General features: G+C 40.1%; 1 protein-coding gene across 6 annotated transcripts in view; it reads right to left on the reverse strand.

Annotated features, from left to right (window-relative positions):
- LOC148843300 (formin-like protein 18) overlaps positions 1–17,240 on the reverse strand; it is a 108,715-nt gene that overhangs the window by 80,285 nt on the left and 11,190 nt on the right. For all 6 annotated transcript variants that reach the window (XM_088956407.1, XM_088956409.1, XM_088956406.1 and 3 more), the window contains exons 6-8: positions 13,657–13,728; positions 13,170–13,268; positions 12,956–12,997 (exon numbers count right to left, since the gene is read on the reverse strand). In XM_088956407.1, coding sequence (XP_088812533.1) covers positions 12,956–12,997; positions 13,170–13,268; positions 13,657–13,728 — 213 coding nt within the window. The remainder of the gene's footprint in view (positions 1–12,955; positions 12,998–13,169; positions 13,269–13,656; positions 13,729–17,240) is intronic.

Below are 17,240 nucleotides of genomic sequence, written 5' to 3' on the forward strand. Positions count from 1 at the left end.
TACGTATTTCAGCATGGAATTTTTGAAAAATGGAAAATAATTCACTCATTTCTTTCATTAAATAAATCCATGTCATTCTTGAACAATCATCAATAAAAGTGACAAAATACTTGTAACCATTATAAGACTCTATTTTGATCGGGCCCCAAACATCTGAATGAACCAAAGCAAAAGGACTCAACATACGACTTTCAACTCTAGGATTGAAGGAAACATGACAATGTTTCCCAAACTGACACGACACACACTGTAACACTGACAAATGACTCAAAGACGGAACTAGTATCTTGAGTGCCTTGAGAGAAGGATGTCCCAGCAGACAATGCCACTGTAGAGGAGTGAGTGAAGTCTGAAGTGCAACTGACGATCCACCACCGTCAAGGTAATACAATCCACCAGCTTCATGCCCCCCACTAATCTTCTTCCCCGTCCTGAGATCCTGAAAAACACAAGAGGAAGGGAAAAAAGTAACAGAGCAGTTAAGAGTCTTGGTTAATTTACTAATAGACATAAGATTGAATGGAAACTTAGGAACATATAGAACAGATGATAAAGAAAGAGAAGCCATGTCAACATTGCCAACACCACAGATGGGAGAGGAGGAACCATTGGCAAGGGTAATAGTTTGAGATGTGGAAGTTTCAGAGAGAGAAGAGAACACACCTGGAGTCCTGGTCATGTGATCAGAGGCTCCAGAGTCAATAATCCAATGAGAGGTTTTAGATGACAGGCAAGCTATACCTGAGTGGGCAAGAGTAGCAGTAGTGTGTTGTGAAGTGGACTGAAGGAACCGCTCATACTCATCACGCGGTACACTCACCATCTCCCTTCCGGAAACAGATGTAGATGCGGAAGGAGTTAGGTCTGCCTGTTGATTATCACTGACATCAACCCCACCAGCAATAGCATGATTGGCCCATTTAGAGGGAGGGCGGCCATGAAGATCATAACAAAAATTTACGGAATGTCCTTCCCTGCCACAGTGGGTACACTTCCTTGTAGAGCTGCCTTTTTCTTTGCCACGGCCTCCCCCTGAGTCACGACCACCACCATGGCCAAATATGGAACCACCACGACCTCCTCGAGAGGCATGTCCTCCCCCTTCCGTACCACGTCCACCTCCTCTGGCTGTTACAAAAGTTGATCTATCAGACTGTGTGGGATTCTCTATCTGTCCCAAAGAAATCCTGCGGAGCCGAGCAAACACTTCCTCAAGTGTAGGAAGGGTAGAGCCCCCCAATATTTGGGCTCTAACTGGTTCATACTCTGATTTCAACCCCACTAAGAACCTTGTGACATCTAGTTGTTCCCTTTGTTGTTGCTAAACTTTAACATCTGGAGTGAGAGGATGATAGACATTGAGTTCATTTTTGAGGTTCTTCATACTGGCACAGTACTCTTCTAGGGTTTTATTTCCTTGTTGCAGACCAAAATACTCCTAATAGAGCTGATATACCCTTGTAGTATTATCTTGCCCAGAATACAACTTCTTGGCATGTTCCATATGTCCTTAGCTGTATCTAAGAACATGAAGTTGGCACTTATTTTGGGTTCCATACTGTTCCATAGCCATGTCATGATTTGAGCATCCTCCTGTTCCCAATCATCAAACCCTGGAGAATCAAACGGTGGTTTATCTTCTTTCACATGCTTCACTTTTCTCTTTGCCTTGAGAAAAACTTCCACCGACTTGGCCCATGGAACATAGTTCTCACCATTCAGTTTAATTGAGGTCATCTGTACACCTAGATGGTCAAAGGAAACCACCACACTAGGTTTCTGATCACTACAGCCATCTCCCATTGCTGCCATGATACTCTTTCAATGCTGCCTCTAATCTGAATTCCCAATCACCAACTAAGTGCTACTGTCAAGAGTTTGATGTTCCAGAACCTACAGCAGTCCTTAAACACAATGATAGATACATACGCCTTTGTTCTTATCCACACCACTACTGATTTCACAAAAAAAAAAACACAGACTACACCGACATTAACTCAGCACTTACTAACCACATGCAAGCTCATTTACAACTACTCAACAAAAACTCAACTAGCTATCACACCACTACTGCTATCAAGAGTTTGTGCATTACAAGCACCACCACAACTACTCAGCAAAAACTCAACTAGCTGTCACACCACTACTGCTGTCAAGAGTTCGTGCATTACAAGCACCACCACACAGCCATAGCTGTCACACACAATACAGACCTGCTTTAACGCTTTTAAGAGGGAACCACAAGACCAACAAAAAAAAAAACTCAACTAGTACCATTGCATTACACCTTGCACCATTCGGCCACCTACAGTAGCAGCCCTTACACCATTTGGTCACTGTAAACATAGCCTGTTCTTGGAATTTTTTCCAAGAACCAGGGCAACAACCAACTTAGTTTTCTAGGTTCTGATCAGTCCTCTCAAGTTCTTGAAGATTTTCAACCCAGAAATACCAACAGCACACAGAGGAGAGATAACCAACCTTCGTTTGAGAGCTTCAGCCAACCATTCACTGCTGAAGTTGTTTTCTTAGGAAAGAAGGTTCTGTGCACCAGAAAAAAATTGTGATGTTTCAGGCCTGGGACGAATCACTTTTCTCCATTGACAGCCCAGAGAAGAAAAGGAGAGAACTGAAGCACGAACTGAAGTTGTCACGAACTGAAACAGGTCACGAACTGATACCATGTTTTTACTGTAGCTACTGTAGCTACTGTAGTCCGAACCAGTAAGGAGAAGAAGAAAGAGAAGAGAAGAAGAAGAAGAAGATGAAAGAACTATCGAACTTGATAGCTAAACCCTATCAGTCGACCTCTTAATAGTGATTAGGCTTCTAATTAAATGAGCAAGGACTAAACTGCCCCTACTTAAGTATGGGACAGAGAACCTCTAATAAGACTGCCACATAAGCTCATAACTTAACCAAGGTGAGATGACTAATCTACCCTTATTCGACTAACTCTAACACAAGTGAACCGTGAAAAAATCATCAATGAACAAGATAAAATATTTGTGACCACCCATAGAAGGTAAGTGGTAAGGCCCCCACACATCAGAATGCACAATATGGAATGGAGAAGAGTCTTTTATTACTCAAAGGATACTTGCTTCTACAATGTTTTGACAACTCACAAGACTCACAATGAAGACTGGACAGATTAATTCCCTTTAAACAGTTTTGGGAATAAATGACTTAATGTAGAAAAAGAAGGATAACCCAAACAAAAATGGCATAACATGACTCGACTAATAGACTCTGTAGATGTAGATCCAAAAGCAACCTTTCCAGGTTGTCCATGGCTCTGTCCAAGAGTGTCTAGCAGATATATTCCATTCACCTCATGGCCACTCCCAATCACTTCCAGATCCTAAAAAACGCAGTAAGTAGGAAGGTTACACAGCAGTTCAAAGACTTAGTTAGGCTACTTACAAATAACAAATTTGTATTTAGCTTGGGTATATGAAGAGCAGAAGGAAGTACCAAGGAATCTGTAGCCTTGATGGTTCCCTTGCCGGAGATAGGGGCAAGAGAGCCATCGGCTAGGGTGATTTTGTCTCGGCCAGGAGGTAAATCATAAGAAACAAACAAAGTGGAAAGGCTGGTCATATGATAAAAAGCACCAAAATCAATAATCCAAGGGATCGTACGATTACCTGAAATAGTTGCATGATTGGCAAAAGCCCGTACACCTTAATGAGCAAATGCAGAAGAGGTTGAATTTCCTGCCTTCCAAACTTCTCATACTCTGCATTCATAGCTAATAACTACTCACTAAAAGTCTTCTCTTCAGTTGGCACTCCCTGCCTTCATATTATCAAACTTCTTTTGAAACCGAAGAGGAAGAAGCTCAGGATGCAATTTCCAACTCTTGTCTTTAGTGTGTTTTGGTTTCTTACATTACTCACAAATAATTTCTTTCTTCCCTGAGCCACTTGGAGTTCATGTAACTCCCTTAGGTTTCACTCGCATATTAGCAAAGCGATCATTTAGACCAGCCCCTTAAACCCGGACAAGTCTCCTGCCTTCTTCACTACTTATCAAGGCATAGGCTTGAGACAGTGAAACACTATCATTGAATAAGATATTTTGCTTTGTGATGTCATACTCTAGATTCAGCCCTGTCAAAAACTCAAACACCCTGTTTCTCCCAACAAGTTTCATGTAGGTCTCAACATCATTAGTGGTGTCCCAGGCTACAACTTCTATCAAATCAATTTATTGCCATAGAGACTTCAGTATTGAGAAATAAACAACTAAAGGTTTATCCCCTATCTCAAATTCTTCACATCACTCCTCAACTTGTAAGCCCTGGCTACATTTAATTTCTGGGAATAGATTTCAGCAACACTATCCCAAATTTCCTTTGTTGAATTCAACCACAAATAGTGTTGACTAATCTGAGATTGCATTGACTTCACAAGCCAACCAATAATAGTATCATTTTCTTGCATCCATTTTTCATATAATGGGTTATCTTTCGAGGGAGCCCTTTTGCTCCTAGAGATAAAACCTCATTTTCCTCTACTGCAAATATGAAGTTTTACTGATTGTGACCAAGCTAGATAAATAGTTCCATCTAGCTTGATTGTGGTCACAGCCAGTAGAAAGTCAACAAAGGCTCCTGGAACCTGTTCGGATTCAGCAACATGCTTGTTTTCAACTTTTGAAGGGTTCATCTTCTTAAAATACTTCAAAAATAACTTTTGACACCTTCGAATAACAACAAATGAAAACAGAAGAAAAACTGTGTTGTGAGTCAACCTCTATGCAGTTGTACCTGTTAACTGCGTCACCCGGAACCCGAGAGAAACAAAGAAATCTCAGCCGCACCTTGTAGACTTCACAGAACACCAATCCGCTTGAATTGATCTTCAAGATGAAGGAAAAGAAGACTTTCAGTCACTGAGCGCCTAGGTCAAACTCCCCATGGGGCCTACAATCCGATTTCTCCAGAAAATTAGGGTTTCAGGCAACACACTTGAATCTGTCAGAAGGACAACAAAACCAGTCCCCTTCTCTCCAAAAACCACTAACAACTGGGCTGAAACAGGTTTCTTTAACTATTCATCCGATTCAGTTCTCCATACACACTGTGTATGGGAAAAAAGATGTGAAAAGAGAAGAAGACGAGCCTACTCTAATACCAAGAAGAAAAACAACCTTTTGAAATGAAAGGACTGTTTAAAATGTTGCAGAGAATCCATATAAAGTAGCAGAAATCAGGTTTCAAGAAGAGAGAAGAGGAAGAAGAAGGTGGCAGCAACTAGGGTTCAGAGAGAGATTTTCGAACATAATCTCCTCTTGCACCCCTAATCCCATTTCATTAAGTTAAACTTTAGTAATTTATAGAAAAGGCCCTGGTTGGGCAGAAAACTAAAAACATAAGAAAAATAAGGGCCCAGATTAAGGCCCATTACAGCAAAGGACATAAAAAGATAAAAAAGGATAAACAGCCTATGGGCCATTCGGCCCATCTTCTCTACAAAACCCCAACTTACTCCCCATCTACCTATCTTCCCAACAACCCCAAGATCACTCAATCTCGAGCAATCCCTCCTCTTCTCCCCCTTCCTCATCGCACCCCTTGATTTTTTCTAAATGTTCTTCCCTTTTCTTTTTCTCTTCTATTTTTCAAACTTCTCAAATATTATTTTCGCAAAGCCTTCCCCTCACCAAAAAATTAAACCGAGAGACTTTCCTATCTCGACTTCCTTCACCAATTTATTGATATTCACCTTCCCATTTTGTACTAATTCCTTGACTTCTTGGTCCTTTTGACTCTGCTCTGCTCTTTCTCTCTCTATTCTTGTCCCCAATCTTTGAAACTTCTCCTTATCTTTGCTTTTCTTCTTCTGTTCTCCCGATCGCAACCTCTCTATCCACTAATCTCTAGAGAACTACATCACCAGACTCTCCATCAATAATATCAGTACTTTGTGGCAGCCTGTTCACACGAGAATCAGGCTTGAGCCCACTTATCTCACCTGACTCAGTTTCAAAGCTATCAAACTCTACTGTTCTTTCTCCAACAACCAGTAATGCTTTTCTTTTATCAAAAGGGAAGACCAACACACCTATAACCACTTCTAGTATCGGCTTCTTCGCTTTCTCTTAGTTTCAAAATTGAAATTTTTCTACTTCTTCCTTCTTCTAGTATCGGCTTCTTCGCTTCAATCGTGAACTGTAATCTCCATCTTCTTTCTGTGGCAGAAAGCACTTCCATTGGTTTGATGTGATACAAAACTCTGGATATGATGTGGTTTCCTTTTACATTGATAAAACACATTTTAATATTCATCTAACCCTTGTCCCAACTATATAGAGTCAACTAAATGAATCCTGCTCCACCATTTCATTCTAATACCATGTAATCTGAAGAGCTATACTTGAAGTAGCAAAGAAGAGAAGAGAACCACTGAACTGAAGAGAATGTCGAACTGTACTAGCTAGTCGACCAGTCCTTTATTTATAGATGAATATAGTACAAGGTACAAGAAATTACTAGGATGCCCCTGATTAGTGATGGGACACCCAGATGACTTAAATCATTAAACAGGATTAGGCCCATTAACACAAGCCCAATTACAAGATAAGTTAAACATAAGAATGGGCTAATAAGAACTCTTATCAGCCAAACATCACTCTAACATTCTAACACTCCCCCTCAAGCTAAGCATGGATATCAATCATGTTTAGCTTGCCAAGTATGTCCCTGAACTTTGTTGATGCCAGCCCTTTAGTTAATACATCTGCAATCTGCATCTCTAATGGAGTATAAGGCACACAGAGTTCCCCTGAAATAATTCTCTCTCTGACAAAGTGTCGATCAATTTCAATATGTTTTGTCCTATCATGCTGCACAGGATTGTTGGCAACGTTGATAGCAACTTTATTATCACAATACAGCTTGAGAGGACCCTCAGTCTTGATACCAAGCTCATTAAGGAGAGCCTGAGCCATAAGAGTTCAGCAACCCCGTGTGCCATAGCCCAGTATTCTGCTTCTGCACTTGATCTAGCCACAACATTCTGCTTCTTACTGTGCCATGTGACTAGGTTTCCTCCCAAGAATGTACAGTGACCTGAGGTTGATTTTCTGTCTCCAACAGACCCGGCCCAATCAGCATCAGTGTAGGCTTCAATTTCAAGTCTGTTGTTTTTTTTAATAGAATTCCTTTCCCTGGGCAAGTCTTCAAGTATCTGAGGATTCTTTCCACTGCTCTCATATGAGGGGTCTTTGGTGAGTGCATGAATTGACTGACAACATGCACTGCATAGGTAATGTCTGGCCGAGTAAGGGATAAGTATATCAATTTTCCTACCAACTTTTGGTACCTTTCCTTATCACTGTATTCCTCACCCATTGATTCTTGTAATCCATGGCTTGGTTCTATTGGAGTGTTTGTTGGCCTGCACCCCATCATGCATGTTTCCTCTAGGAGATCTAGCACATATTTTCCTTGACATATGTAGATTCCTTCTCTTGATCTAGCAACTTCAATTCCAAGAAAGTATCTCAGATTTCCTAGGTCTTTGATCTAAAATTCTGAAGCTAAGAACTCCTTCAGCCTCTTCATCTCTTTCACATCATTTCTAGTAATCACCATATCATCCACATACACAATGAGTGTTGTAAGTTTGTCATCCCATCTCCTTATAAACAATGTATGATCTGCACTCCTCTGAGTGTACCCTACTTTCTTCATGGCCAAACAAAGTCTCTCAAACCATGCCCGGGGAGATTGCTTCAAACCATATAATGGTTTCCTTAGTTTACATACCGTCTTTCCAACATCATATCCAGGTGGGGATTCCATTATTACCTCTTCATGAAGATCACCATTTAGGAAGGCATTCTTCACATCCAGCTGATGAAGTTCCCAAGAGAATTTTGCTGCTAGTGACAGTAGAACCCTGATTGTGTTGAGCTTTGCTACTGGGGCAAATGTTTCCTTGTAGTCAATTCCTTCCTTTTGTGTAAATCCCTTTGCCACAAGTCCGGCCTTGTACCTCTCAATTGACCCATCTTCCCTGTGCTTTACTGTGAATATCCACTTGCACCCAACAGTGCCTTTCCCTTCTGGCAGGTCCACCAATTCCCACGTCCTTGCTTTCATTAGGGCTTTCATCTCCTCATTCATAGCTTCTTTCCACCTTGGATCAGATGTCGCCTCTGAATACCTGGAAGGGACGCATACAAAGGAAAGAGCAGACACAAAGGAATGATAGGCAGGGGATTAGTGTGAGTAAGAAACATAATCAGCTATGGGATGCCGAGTGGTACAAGAACGAACAGGCTTACGAAGAGCAATAGGAAGACCCAAATCTGAATTGAGTGAGTCAGAATTACCTTGGATTGCAGAGATAGATTGATCTGAGTTCAACTGGTTGCAATCATGAGGTTGAGGGGCCTTCTTCCTTACTGTATGTAAGTATCTCTTTCTCTTGTTTACTGGAACCTTCAGAAGCATCAGCCAAATCTGGAGAAGCAACTGGCACAGTGGAAGTCTCACTAGGTTGACCCGGAATGTTACAGCTAGTAGTAGTGGAAGGTGATGAAATGGGAACAAAAAAGAAGGGAGAATGAGAATCCTCTTCCAACCCACTACTCTCCCCCTAAAGAGGATTCTGAGAAGACTGAAAATAGGGTTGAGACTCAAAAAAGACTACATCCCTGGTGACATATTTTTTCTTGGAGACAGGATCATAAAACTTATACCTCTTCTGCGTAGGAGAGTACCCCAAAAATATTCCCTTTGTAGCCTTAGGATCTAGTTTGGTCTTCTTTGGATCCTTCACATGTATGAAGCATGTACAGCCAAAAACCCGCGAGGAAAGAAGAAATTCTAGAAGAGTGGGACACAAAACAGAGAAAGGGATCTTCATACCCAGTACCTTACATGGCATCCGATTTATAAGGTATGATGTAGTGAGAACAGCTTGAGACCAATATTGCTTGGGCACATTGTGCTGGAAAAGAAGGGCTCGAGTTGTCTCCAATAGATGCCTGTTCTTGCGCTCAGCAACCCCATTTTGCTGAGGGGTGTAAGCACATGATGATTGATGTAACATGTCTGCATCTTCCATTAATTAATTCAGGGATCTTTCAAAGTATTCAGCTGCATTGTCTGAACGGAATTGCTTGATCTTTTTATCAAATTGTGTTTCAACCATCTTGCAAAACATCATAGTTATCCGGGGAACTTCATCACATCCTGTCAACAGATAAATCCAAGTGCACCGAGAATAATGGTCAATAAAACTGATAAAGTAACGGAAGCCATCAATGGAAACAATGGGTGAAGGACCCCAAACATCAGAATGAACCAAATCAAAAGGGGCTTGAATTTCATTACTAGAAATTGGATACACTGATCTACATTGTTTTGACATTTGACACACATCACAAATTAAACTCTGACTCGGAATGCCCTTACATAATTCGGGAAACAACATTGCTAAGGAAGAAAATGACAAATGACCTAGCCTAGTATGCCACAAGTGCAGCTAACTATTGACTCCACACTTTCCGGACTAGTAGTAGAAGCTTGCAAGGCTGAGCTTACATCTTCATCAAAATAGTAGAGGCCACCATACTCATGACTACTCCCAATCGTTCTCCTCGTTAATCTGTCCTGGAGACACAATGAGAAGGAAAGAAAGTTATACTACAGTTCAAATTTTTCATAAGCTTTGAAACAGACAACAGATTTGAGGTAAGACTAGGAACATGTAGGACTGATTTAAGAGAGAGATCCTTGCTTAGGTCAACCACCCCCTTTCCAGAGATGGTGGAGAGGGACCCATCAGCTACTCTCATCTTATCCTGGCCAGACAACAAATGACATGTAGAGAATAAGGAGGACATCAGTGGCTCCGGAATCAATCACCCAAGAGGTAGAAATAATGGAACTAGATGCACTAAATGCAGAGGTTGTACCTGATTTGGCAAGAGAGGTGGAAGCTAAAGAATTGTTCTTCAGACGGGCTAATGCCCGACTGAGAACCCCTACCTCACTAGCTGTGAAGCCCGAAGTACTTGGTCCAGAGGAGTCGGCAGCCTGCCTTGCGGTGGAAGATGACACTGTCTGAGTACTCTGTGATTTGTCACTACTGTTGTTGGTGGCAAGATTCCCACTTGTTGTGTGGCCGTTATGTTGCCTTTTATCCTTTCTCAGAGCAGCTGGCTTCAGATGAGGGTACAAAACCCAACATTTCTCCTTTGTGTGTTTCTCACCACCACAATGTGTACACTTGAGGGACTTCTTGTCTGAAAATCTATTCCCCTTAGTAGAGACTAAGGCTGAATGTCCTCCAGGTAGTTTTGTTGATTGTGTCTGGAAGTCAACTTGCATCTCCTTTCTCCTTACTTCTTCATTCCTCACCAGGTAGTAGACATGGTGAAGCTCAGGTAATTCATCTCTCCCTAGAATCTGTGACCTTATACCTTCATATACAGGGTCGAGACCCACCAGAAACTTGAAGGCTCTGCCCTCCTCAATCTGCTTGTCATGCCTCCCCTTGTCATTAGCATTTTCCCAATCCAAAATCAAATGGTGGTGAAGCTCTTCCCAGAGGCCTTCCAGTGTTGCAAAGTAGGTTGCCACGGACATGTCTCCTTGCCTTAGGGCTGCAATGTCTTGGTTCGGCCTGTAGATTCTAGCATTGTTCTTTTTCTAGCCATATGTCTTAGATACTTTCTCCCAAATTTTAGCAGCTGTGGGGAAGTGATGAACAGTTATGGCCACCCTAGGAGTCATAGAGGCCAGCAACCAAGACATGACTGTGGCATTTTCCTTGCGCCACACGATGTATTCAGGACTGCCAATTTCTGGTTGTTTCTTGTCTCCATCCAAATAGCCTGTGAGTTCACGAGAGGTAATGAACAGCATTGCTGAGACAGACCACTCTCTGAAGTTATACTCATCTAGCAGCACACTTGTAATCTGCAAGCTGTGCAGATTAGGGTTTTCCAGGTTTGAGGACCTTGTAACAGGTCTGTTAGCTCTAGAGGAAACTTCACCGGATAGTGAGGACATCCTGACTTCAGTCCAAGAGTTGTTCACAGTGCTGTAGGTGGTTCTGTTTAGGACTAGCCGAAGTGGTCATAGTGTTCACAGTGCTGGTAGAAGTGTTCACAGTTCGAGTACTGTGCAGTGCTGTTTAGGACTGGCCAAAGTAGCAAGTAAGGGGTTGTAACTGAACCAGTTCACAGTGCTAGTAACTGAAGTTACTTCAGTTAGGGCTTGTTCTGCGACCTGAAGTAACTGTGCAGTGCAGTAACTGAAGTTCACAAAGTAGGATTGATAACCGACCTGAAGAAAATCTGTGACTAAAGTTACCACAGTTTTGTGCAAGTCTTGCTGGAGCACGAAGCTGCAACTGTAGAGGAAGCTCTCCCCCTTTCGGCTAGTGCTAGGTCTGCTGAAATCAGTCCTCAACTAGGTCTATCCTATACAGACCTCTCTTAGTAGCCCAATAGCTACTATTTGCTGGAGATAATCTAGTAGGACATCTACTTCTGGGTCTTACTTCCCTTGAGTCCTACAACCAAGAGAAACCCTAGGTTCGAACTTGCTTTACTCTCTTACACTCCTAGGTCTTCACTGCAGCAACCCAGAAAAGGAAGAGAGAAGATGAAAAGACAGCAAGAGAAGAGAGTGCGCCTGTTGAAACCAGGAAAGAGCTAATGCTCTGATACCATGTAATCTGAAGAGCTATACTCGAAGTAGCAAAGAAGAGAAGAGAACCACAGAAGTAAAGAGAATGTCGAACTGTACTAGCCAGTTGACCAATCCTTTATTTATAGATGAATATAGTACAAGGCACAAGAAATTACTGGGATAACCCTGATTAGTGATGGGACACCCAGATGACTTAAATCATTAAACAGGATGAGGCCCATTAACACAAAACCAGTTACAAGATAAGTTAAACATAAGAATGGGCTAATAAGAACTCTTATCAGCCAAACATCACTCTAACATTCTAACACTGTTCAATGCCAAAACAGCTTTAAATGTTATCAAAAATAAAACGACAGAACTTATTCCATTGAAAAGTTATAGATTATAATTAGTTTTCTTTCATTCCTACCCCCCACCCCCAAGCGAAGCTTTAGTAGGTACTTAGAGAAGATAAAAATTAACCAAACAAAACATATTTAGGAGGAGCTCCCGTGATGCATGTTCTTTTCTAATGACGTTGTTTTATTTGATAAAATGAAACTAACAAAGGATTAAATACAAATTACAAAATTAAGCTTATGGACAAATGCCTTAGAAACAAGATGGGTAAAATGGAGGGGAGTTGTATGTGATAGGTGAATACCACTTAGATTAAAAGGAAAATTCTATAAGACAGTTGTAAAACCAGATGTGTTGTATGGAGGAGTGTTGGGCAGTCAAGAAACAACATGACCAGAAAATGAATGTGGCAGAAATGTGTATGCTGAGATGGATGAGTAGAAAAACTAGAAAGGATAGGATCAAAAATGAAGTTATTCATAGGAACCTAGGAGTAGCTCCAATAGGAGACAAGTAAACTAAGATGGTTTGGTCAGCATAGAAGACTATCAACAGCACCCAAAAGAAGAATTGATTTGTTAAAAGTTGAAGGGCTAGAAGGGCAAGGGGTAGACCAAAAAGGGCATGGATAGAAGTAGTAAGAAATGATTTAAGCACCAATAATTTAAAATGGATATGGTATTAAACATATTGGACTGGCAAAACAGGATTCATGAAGCGGACTCCATATAGTTGGGACAAGGCATGGATGATGATAATAATGATGAAACATTAACCAGACAAAACCATCAAATCATACTGCTTTATCAACCTAACAACCGACAATTTTAATGAATACTAAAGAATTTATAAAATTGCCATGACTAGAAAGATAAAGATTAATATGAATAAAAAAAAAAGAAAGAAAGAAGAGGAAATAGAAGCCAACTAAACCTGTTCGCATCTCCCTAAATTTTCCTTGTCCCCATCATAGCCCTGCACATGGAAAGGATCAGTAAGAATAGGAGACTGTAATTGTCAACAGTACCTCACTTTTTTTAATCTCAAGGACAATAGGGAAGATAGAAGAAATGAAACAGAAATATATACATATATAGGAGTCCCGATTTATAAAGCAAAAGAACAATAGTTTGAAATAACTCTCTACCTTCAATTTATCCATCTCCTCTTTTGTTGGGCAAAACTTAATTAGGTTATCAACCTGATCAATATCCATTGCCGACTCATCCAATGCAAGCACTGAACTCTGTACAATACCAATGAAAACACAAGAACACGAGAGAGGATCAATACAAAAAACTGTTTTATCGCCACATAATGCAACTGGGAAGAATACAGTTTCTATGTGAAAGAAGGCAGCCAATGCTAGCCCAGGCAGTCAGGCACTAGGTGACAAAGAGATTATGGAAGAAAGAGACAGTACACATTATCCAGGAACTTGAACAAATAGGCTTAAAGTTACAAAGAGGCATGCCCTAACTGCTACAATTGAAGAAGCTCATGCTCAACCCAAACTACTTACAATGGAGAGGAAACATTCTTGCGAAGGAAAAAATAAATAAAATAAAAGCAAAGAAAAAGGAGAAAAGGAGATAATGTGCTTAAAAACTTTAAAGCAACATCTATCAGCTTACCAAAAGATCTGGTAAAGGTATCTTAACTTTTGAAAGCATAATTTCACAATTATTTGCTCTTCTTAGATCAATCTGCAAGACATAAACAGTTATCATGGGATATTAAAAACAGAATTGTTGTTCTGGTATGATAATCAGTTCAACACCATGACATAACAGAAAATAAAGAATAAGAAATTGTCAAAAACAACAGAAAAAAGAGTAAGAAAAAAAATACACAATAACTTCAAGATCAACACTCTTTTTTTTAGATCACTACTCATAATTGAGCAGGTCATCTTTTCATTATGGAGAAGAAATTAGAATATAGGAACCATTTAACCATGTCTTAGCTGACAGATTTTCAATCTGGGAGACAATTAAGTCACGTAAATTATGCTTATGGATCCATGATCCCTCCACAATTCATGCATATTAATCTGCAAATTCACCTCCAGGCTTCCAATACCTGATGATTGACCAATAAACAGTACAGGCATTAATAACTGATACTCCAAATTACCATCTAGGGTGCTATTGTGAACTCCATTTTCCATCTATCACTCAGGAGATGGTGCCAAGATATGCAAACTTGCTTTAAAGATAATTGGAGGGATAACTCCAAACTTAATAAAAAACAAACAACCTCAAATAAATTCTAATTGTTTTGGTTTGCATAAGAAATAAAACAGAACAGCAAGAACTTATTTGGTCAAGAAAAATAAGCTGAAAAGGAGAGAAGAAAGTTCAGAACATAACAAGAGAGATGTGAGAGAAAAAGCACCTTTGTACAGATTCTTTTTTGAGAGTGGACTTTTTTTTAGAGTGAACATTTTTTGAGAGTGTACAGAAATTACTTCTGATCGTACTTTTTTGAGAGTGGACTTTTTTTTTAGGTCATTTTTGTACAGATTCTCATTCTACAAAGGATCAGTTATTAATATAATCATACTTTACCTCCTTTCAAAAAAAAAGATATGGGAGAAAAAGGGTTTGGAGAGAAGAGAATGCAGCTTCTTCCCAGCCCCCTAAACTTATTTTATTAGACCTAATTGCAATTAAACGCAAAATTACAAAGAAACCCTTAATAGTGCTGTTTTGATATAAAATCTGTGGAGAGAAAGAAATAAAGAAAAAGGTCTTTGCAGAGAAGAGAAAAGGAGAAAAGTTGAAGAAAATGGGGAGAAGCCAAAAATCATATCTGGGCCCCTTTCATTAGCTTATATACTCATAAATAAAACTGAATACAAAGACAAGTATGCCCTTAGTAAGTCGGCTACTTGTAAAAACTAAGTAAACACTCTTAGTCTAAAACATAAACTAATGGGCCTTGGGCCCAATAACTCAACAAAGGCAAATAGGACAATGCCGGAAAGAGAAGAAGCTAGGGTTGAGAAAGAGAAGGAAATCGTTCAAAGAGAAGTATTGAGTGGGGTTGAAGGGAAGAAGAAAACGAGAGAAGAGGTAGTGTTAGGAGGGGACAGAGGAGGAAAAGGGGATGTTAACGTTGTAGAGGAGAAAGAAGGGGAGAAAGGAGCAGGGAATGAGGGAGGGGGGAAACGAGGGTGAAGGAAGAAAGAGTTGGGGTGGGGTTAACACATATAAAAGGAAAAGATATAGAACTTTTCCATTAGAAGAAAACAGAGAAGGGAGGGGAGATAGCGGATGTAGGAGAGCAATTTGGGGAAGAAAATAAGAATGATTCGATGATAGATGAAGTCCATAAGATAGAGAAGAGCTGTGACATTGAAAAAGTGATAAATAAGTAAGTGTAAATCAGCAGTATTCTAGGTTTGTTTTTCTTAGGTGGGGAGGAGCTTGAAAAGGAAGCTTTTAAGTCTGTGGAAGCAAGAAATGGGGAGAACAATAATAAACAGGAGCCACTGGTTGACTGTAACTCAAGTTAATCCTTCAAGGGATGAAGGAGACGATTGGAAAACGCAAGAATGGAACCAATGAAAAGGAAGAGGATTTGGAGGAGGTGGAGGGGTCAGATAGAGGCCAGGAACTTGCCGCAAGGTTGAAAAAAGCTACAGGAACCTTAAACGCAGCTAAAAGATGCAGATCTAAAAGGTTAGGAAAAGTCATCAGCAAATAACAGTGTCAAAGCTTTTTGCAAGGCTAAAAGGTGCTCTGTTTGGCATTGGGCCTAACAAGGCAGTAAGAAAACAGAAAAATGTAGTCAAAAGATAACAAGAAGTTTGCATCCAAGATTCAAACGAAAAGACTGATTGAGTCAGAGTCAATTAGGGGTTGGGTTTTGTTTTGGTTTTTAGCCGGGTGTTAGGTATGGGTGATGGGGATGGTTAAGGGCGTCAATTTTTTGGGATATGAAGATCGGCATTTTGTCAATCTATTTTGTATCATTTATGTGTTGGTTGTAAGAGCTTTGGTGTAAAGGGGTTGGCCATGTGTGGGTAGGTTGGGATGGATGGTTGTAGTTTTAATCTTGTTGAGTGTTTTTTCTTGTTTTTTTATGTTCTCTTTGGGTGATTGCTTATCACCTTTCCGGGGTATCTTCTTTTTGTTTTAATATTTTTTTTAGTTATCTTCAAAAAAACTTCCCTTTTCTGATTGAAAGTTAGCTTTAAAAAAACAAAAAATAAATACACACATTTACTTCCAACTTCACCACAGTAGTGCAGACTTATTTAAGTTGGTTTTGAGACCTGAAAAGGTGGTAGCCATTCAAGATTTTAATTTAAGTTGTTATCCTAATTTCCTTAATCATCATAAAGCATGATAGTATCATTCACATACCAAAGTTGCAAAAACATACATTTTCTGAATGCCCAACATTTTGCTCTATTTTTTCTGAAAAGTAAAGAGAAAATTTCATTAAAAAGGAAAAGAAATACAGCAGAAAGTTGATAAGACACCACCCAGAAGAGAAAGCAAACAAAGGACCCAACATTTCAACATCAAAGACCCCATAACAAAACCAAAAAATAAAAATAAAAATAAAAACGCATCACTTACAAACAAAAAAGTTCATCAAATCAGACTTAAACGAAGATCAAAAATAGCCCCCCCCCCCAAAAAAAAACCCTTGAAACGAGAGAAGCACCAACCAGACAGCTGAACAAAAATGCAACTACTACTTGCAAACCAGGGCCTCATTCTTCATCCACGAGCACATCCTCCTGGCCTCAATCATCCTCATTTCATGCTAGCCTTCTCCAATAACTTTTTTATTCAACTTCTCTTCCCTTCTCTTTTCAAACTCCTCACCATCCTAAAAAATGAAACCCAGGCTTTTACCAATTGACATCTCTTTCCACTATTTTCTGAAGAGACACACATCGTGAAACGCCATCCTTATCATCATTACTTTGCAACATCAAATTCGCAACAGAATCAGGACCATCAACACTCACCTTGTTGTCTTGTTGCTCCTTCCCCAAATGGGAGCCCAATGGCTGAACCTGCATCATCACCTCCCTATGATCACTGCCAGATGACAAATTGCCTCTCATACCTTTTTCTCATGTAGTAAACCCATTTGTAGTTTTTTGCAGGTCCTGCCCCAGCCATATCAAGCTTCAGCCTAGAAAAGATTTTCATCACATGCACAACATTAGGGTTTGTTGAGCTACGCATTTTCT

This window comes from Nelumbo lutea, chromosome 8 (genome assembly GCF_056320005.1).
Source record: "Nelumbo lutea isolate HS-2025 chromosome 8, American lotus-T2T, whole genome shotgun sequence".
NCBI classification, from domain to species: Eukaryota; Viridiplantae; Streptophyta; class Magnoliopsida; order Proteales; family Nelumbonaceae; genus Nelumbo; species Nelumbo lutea.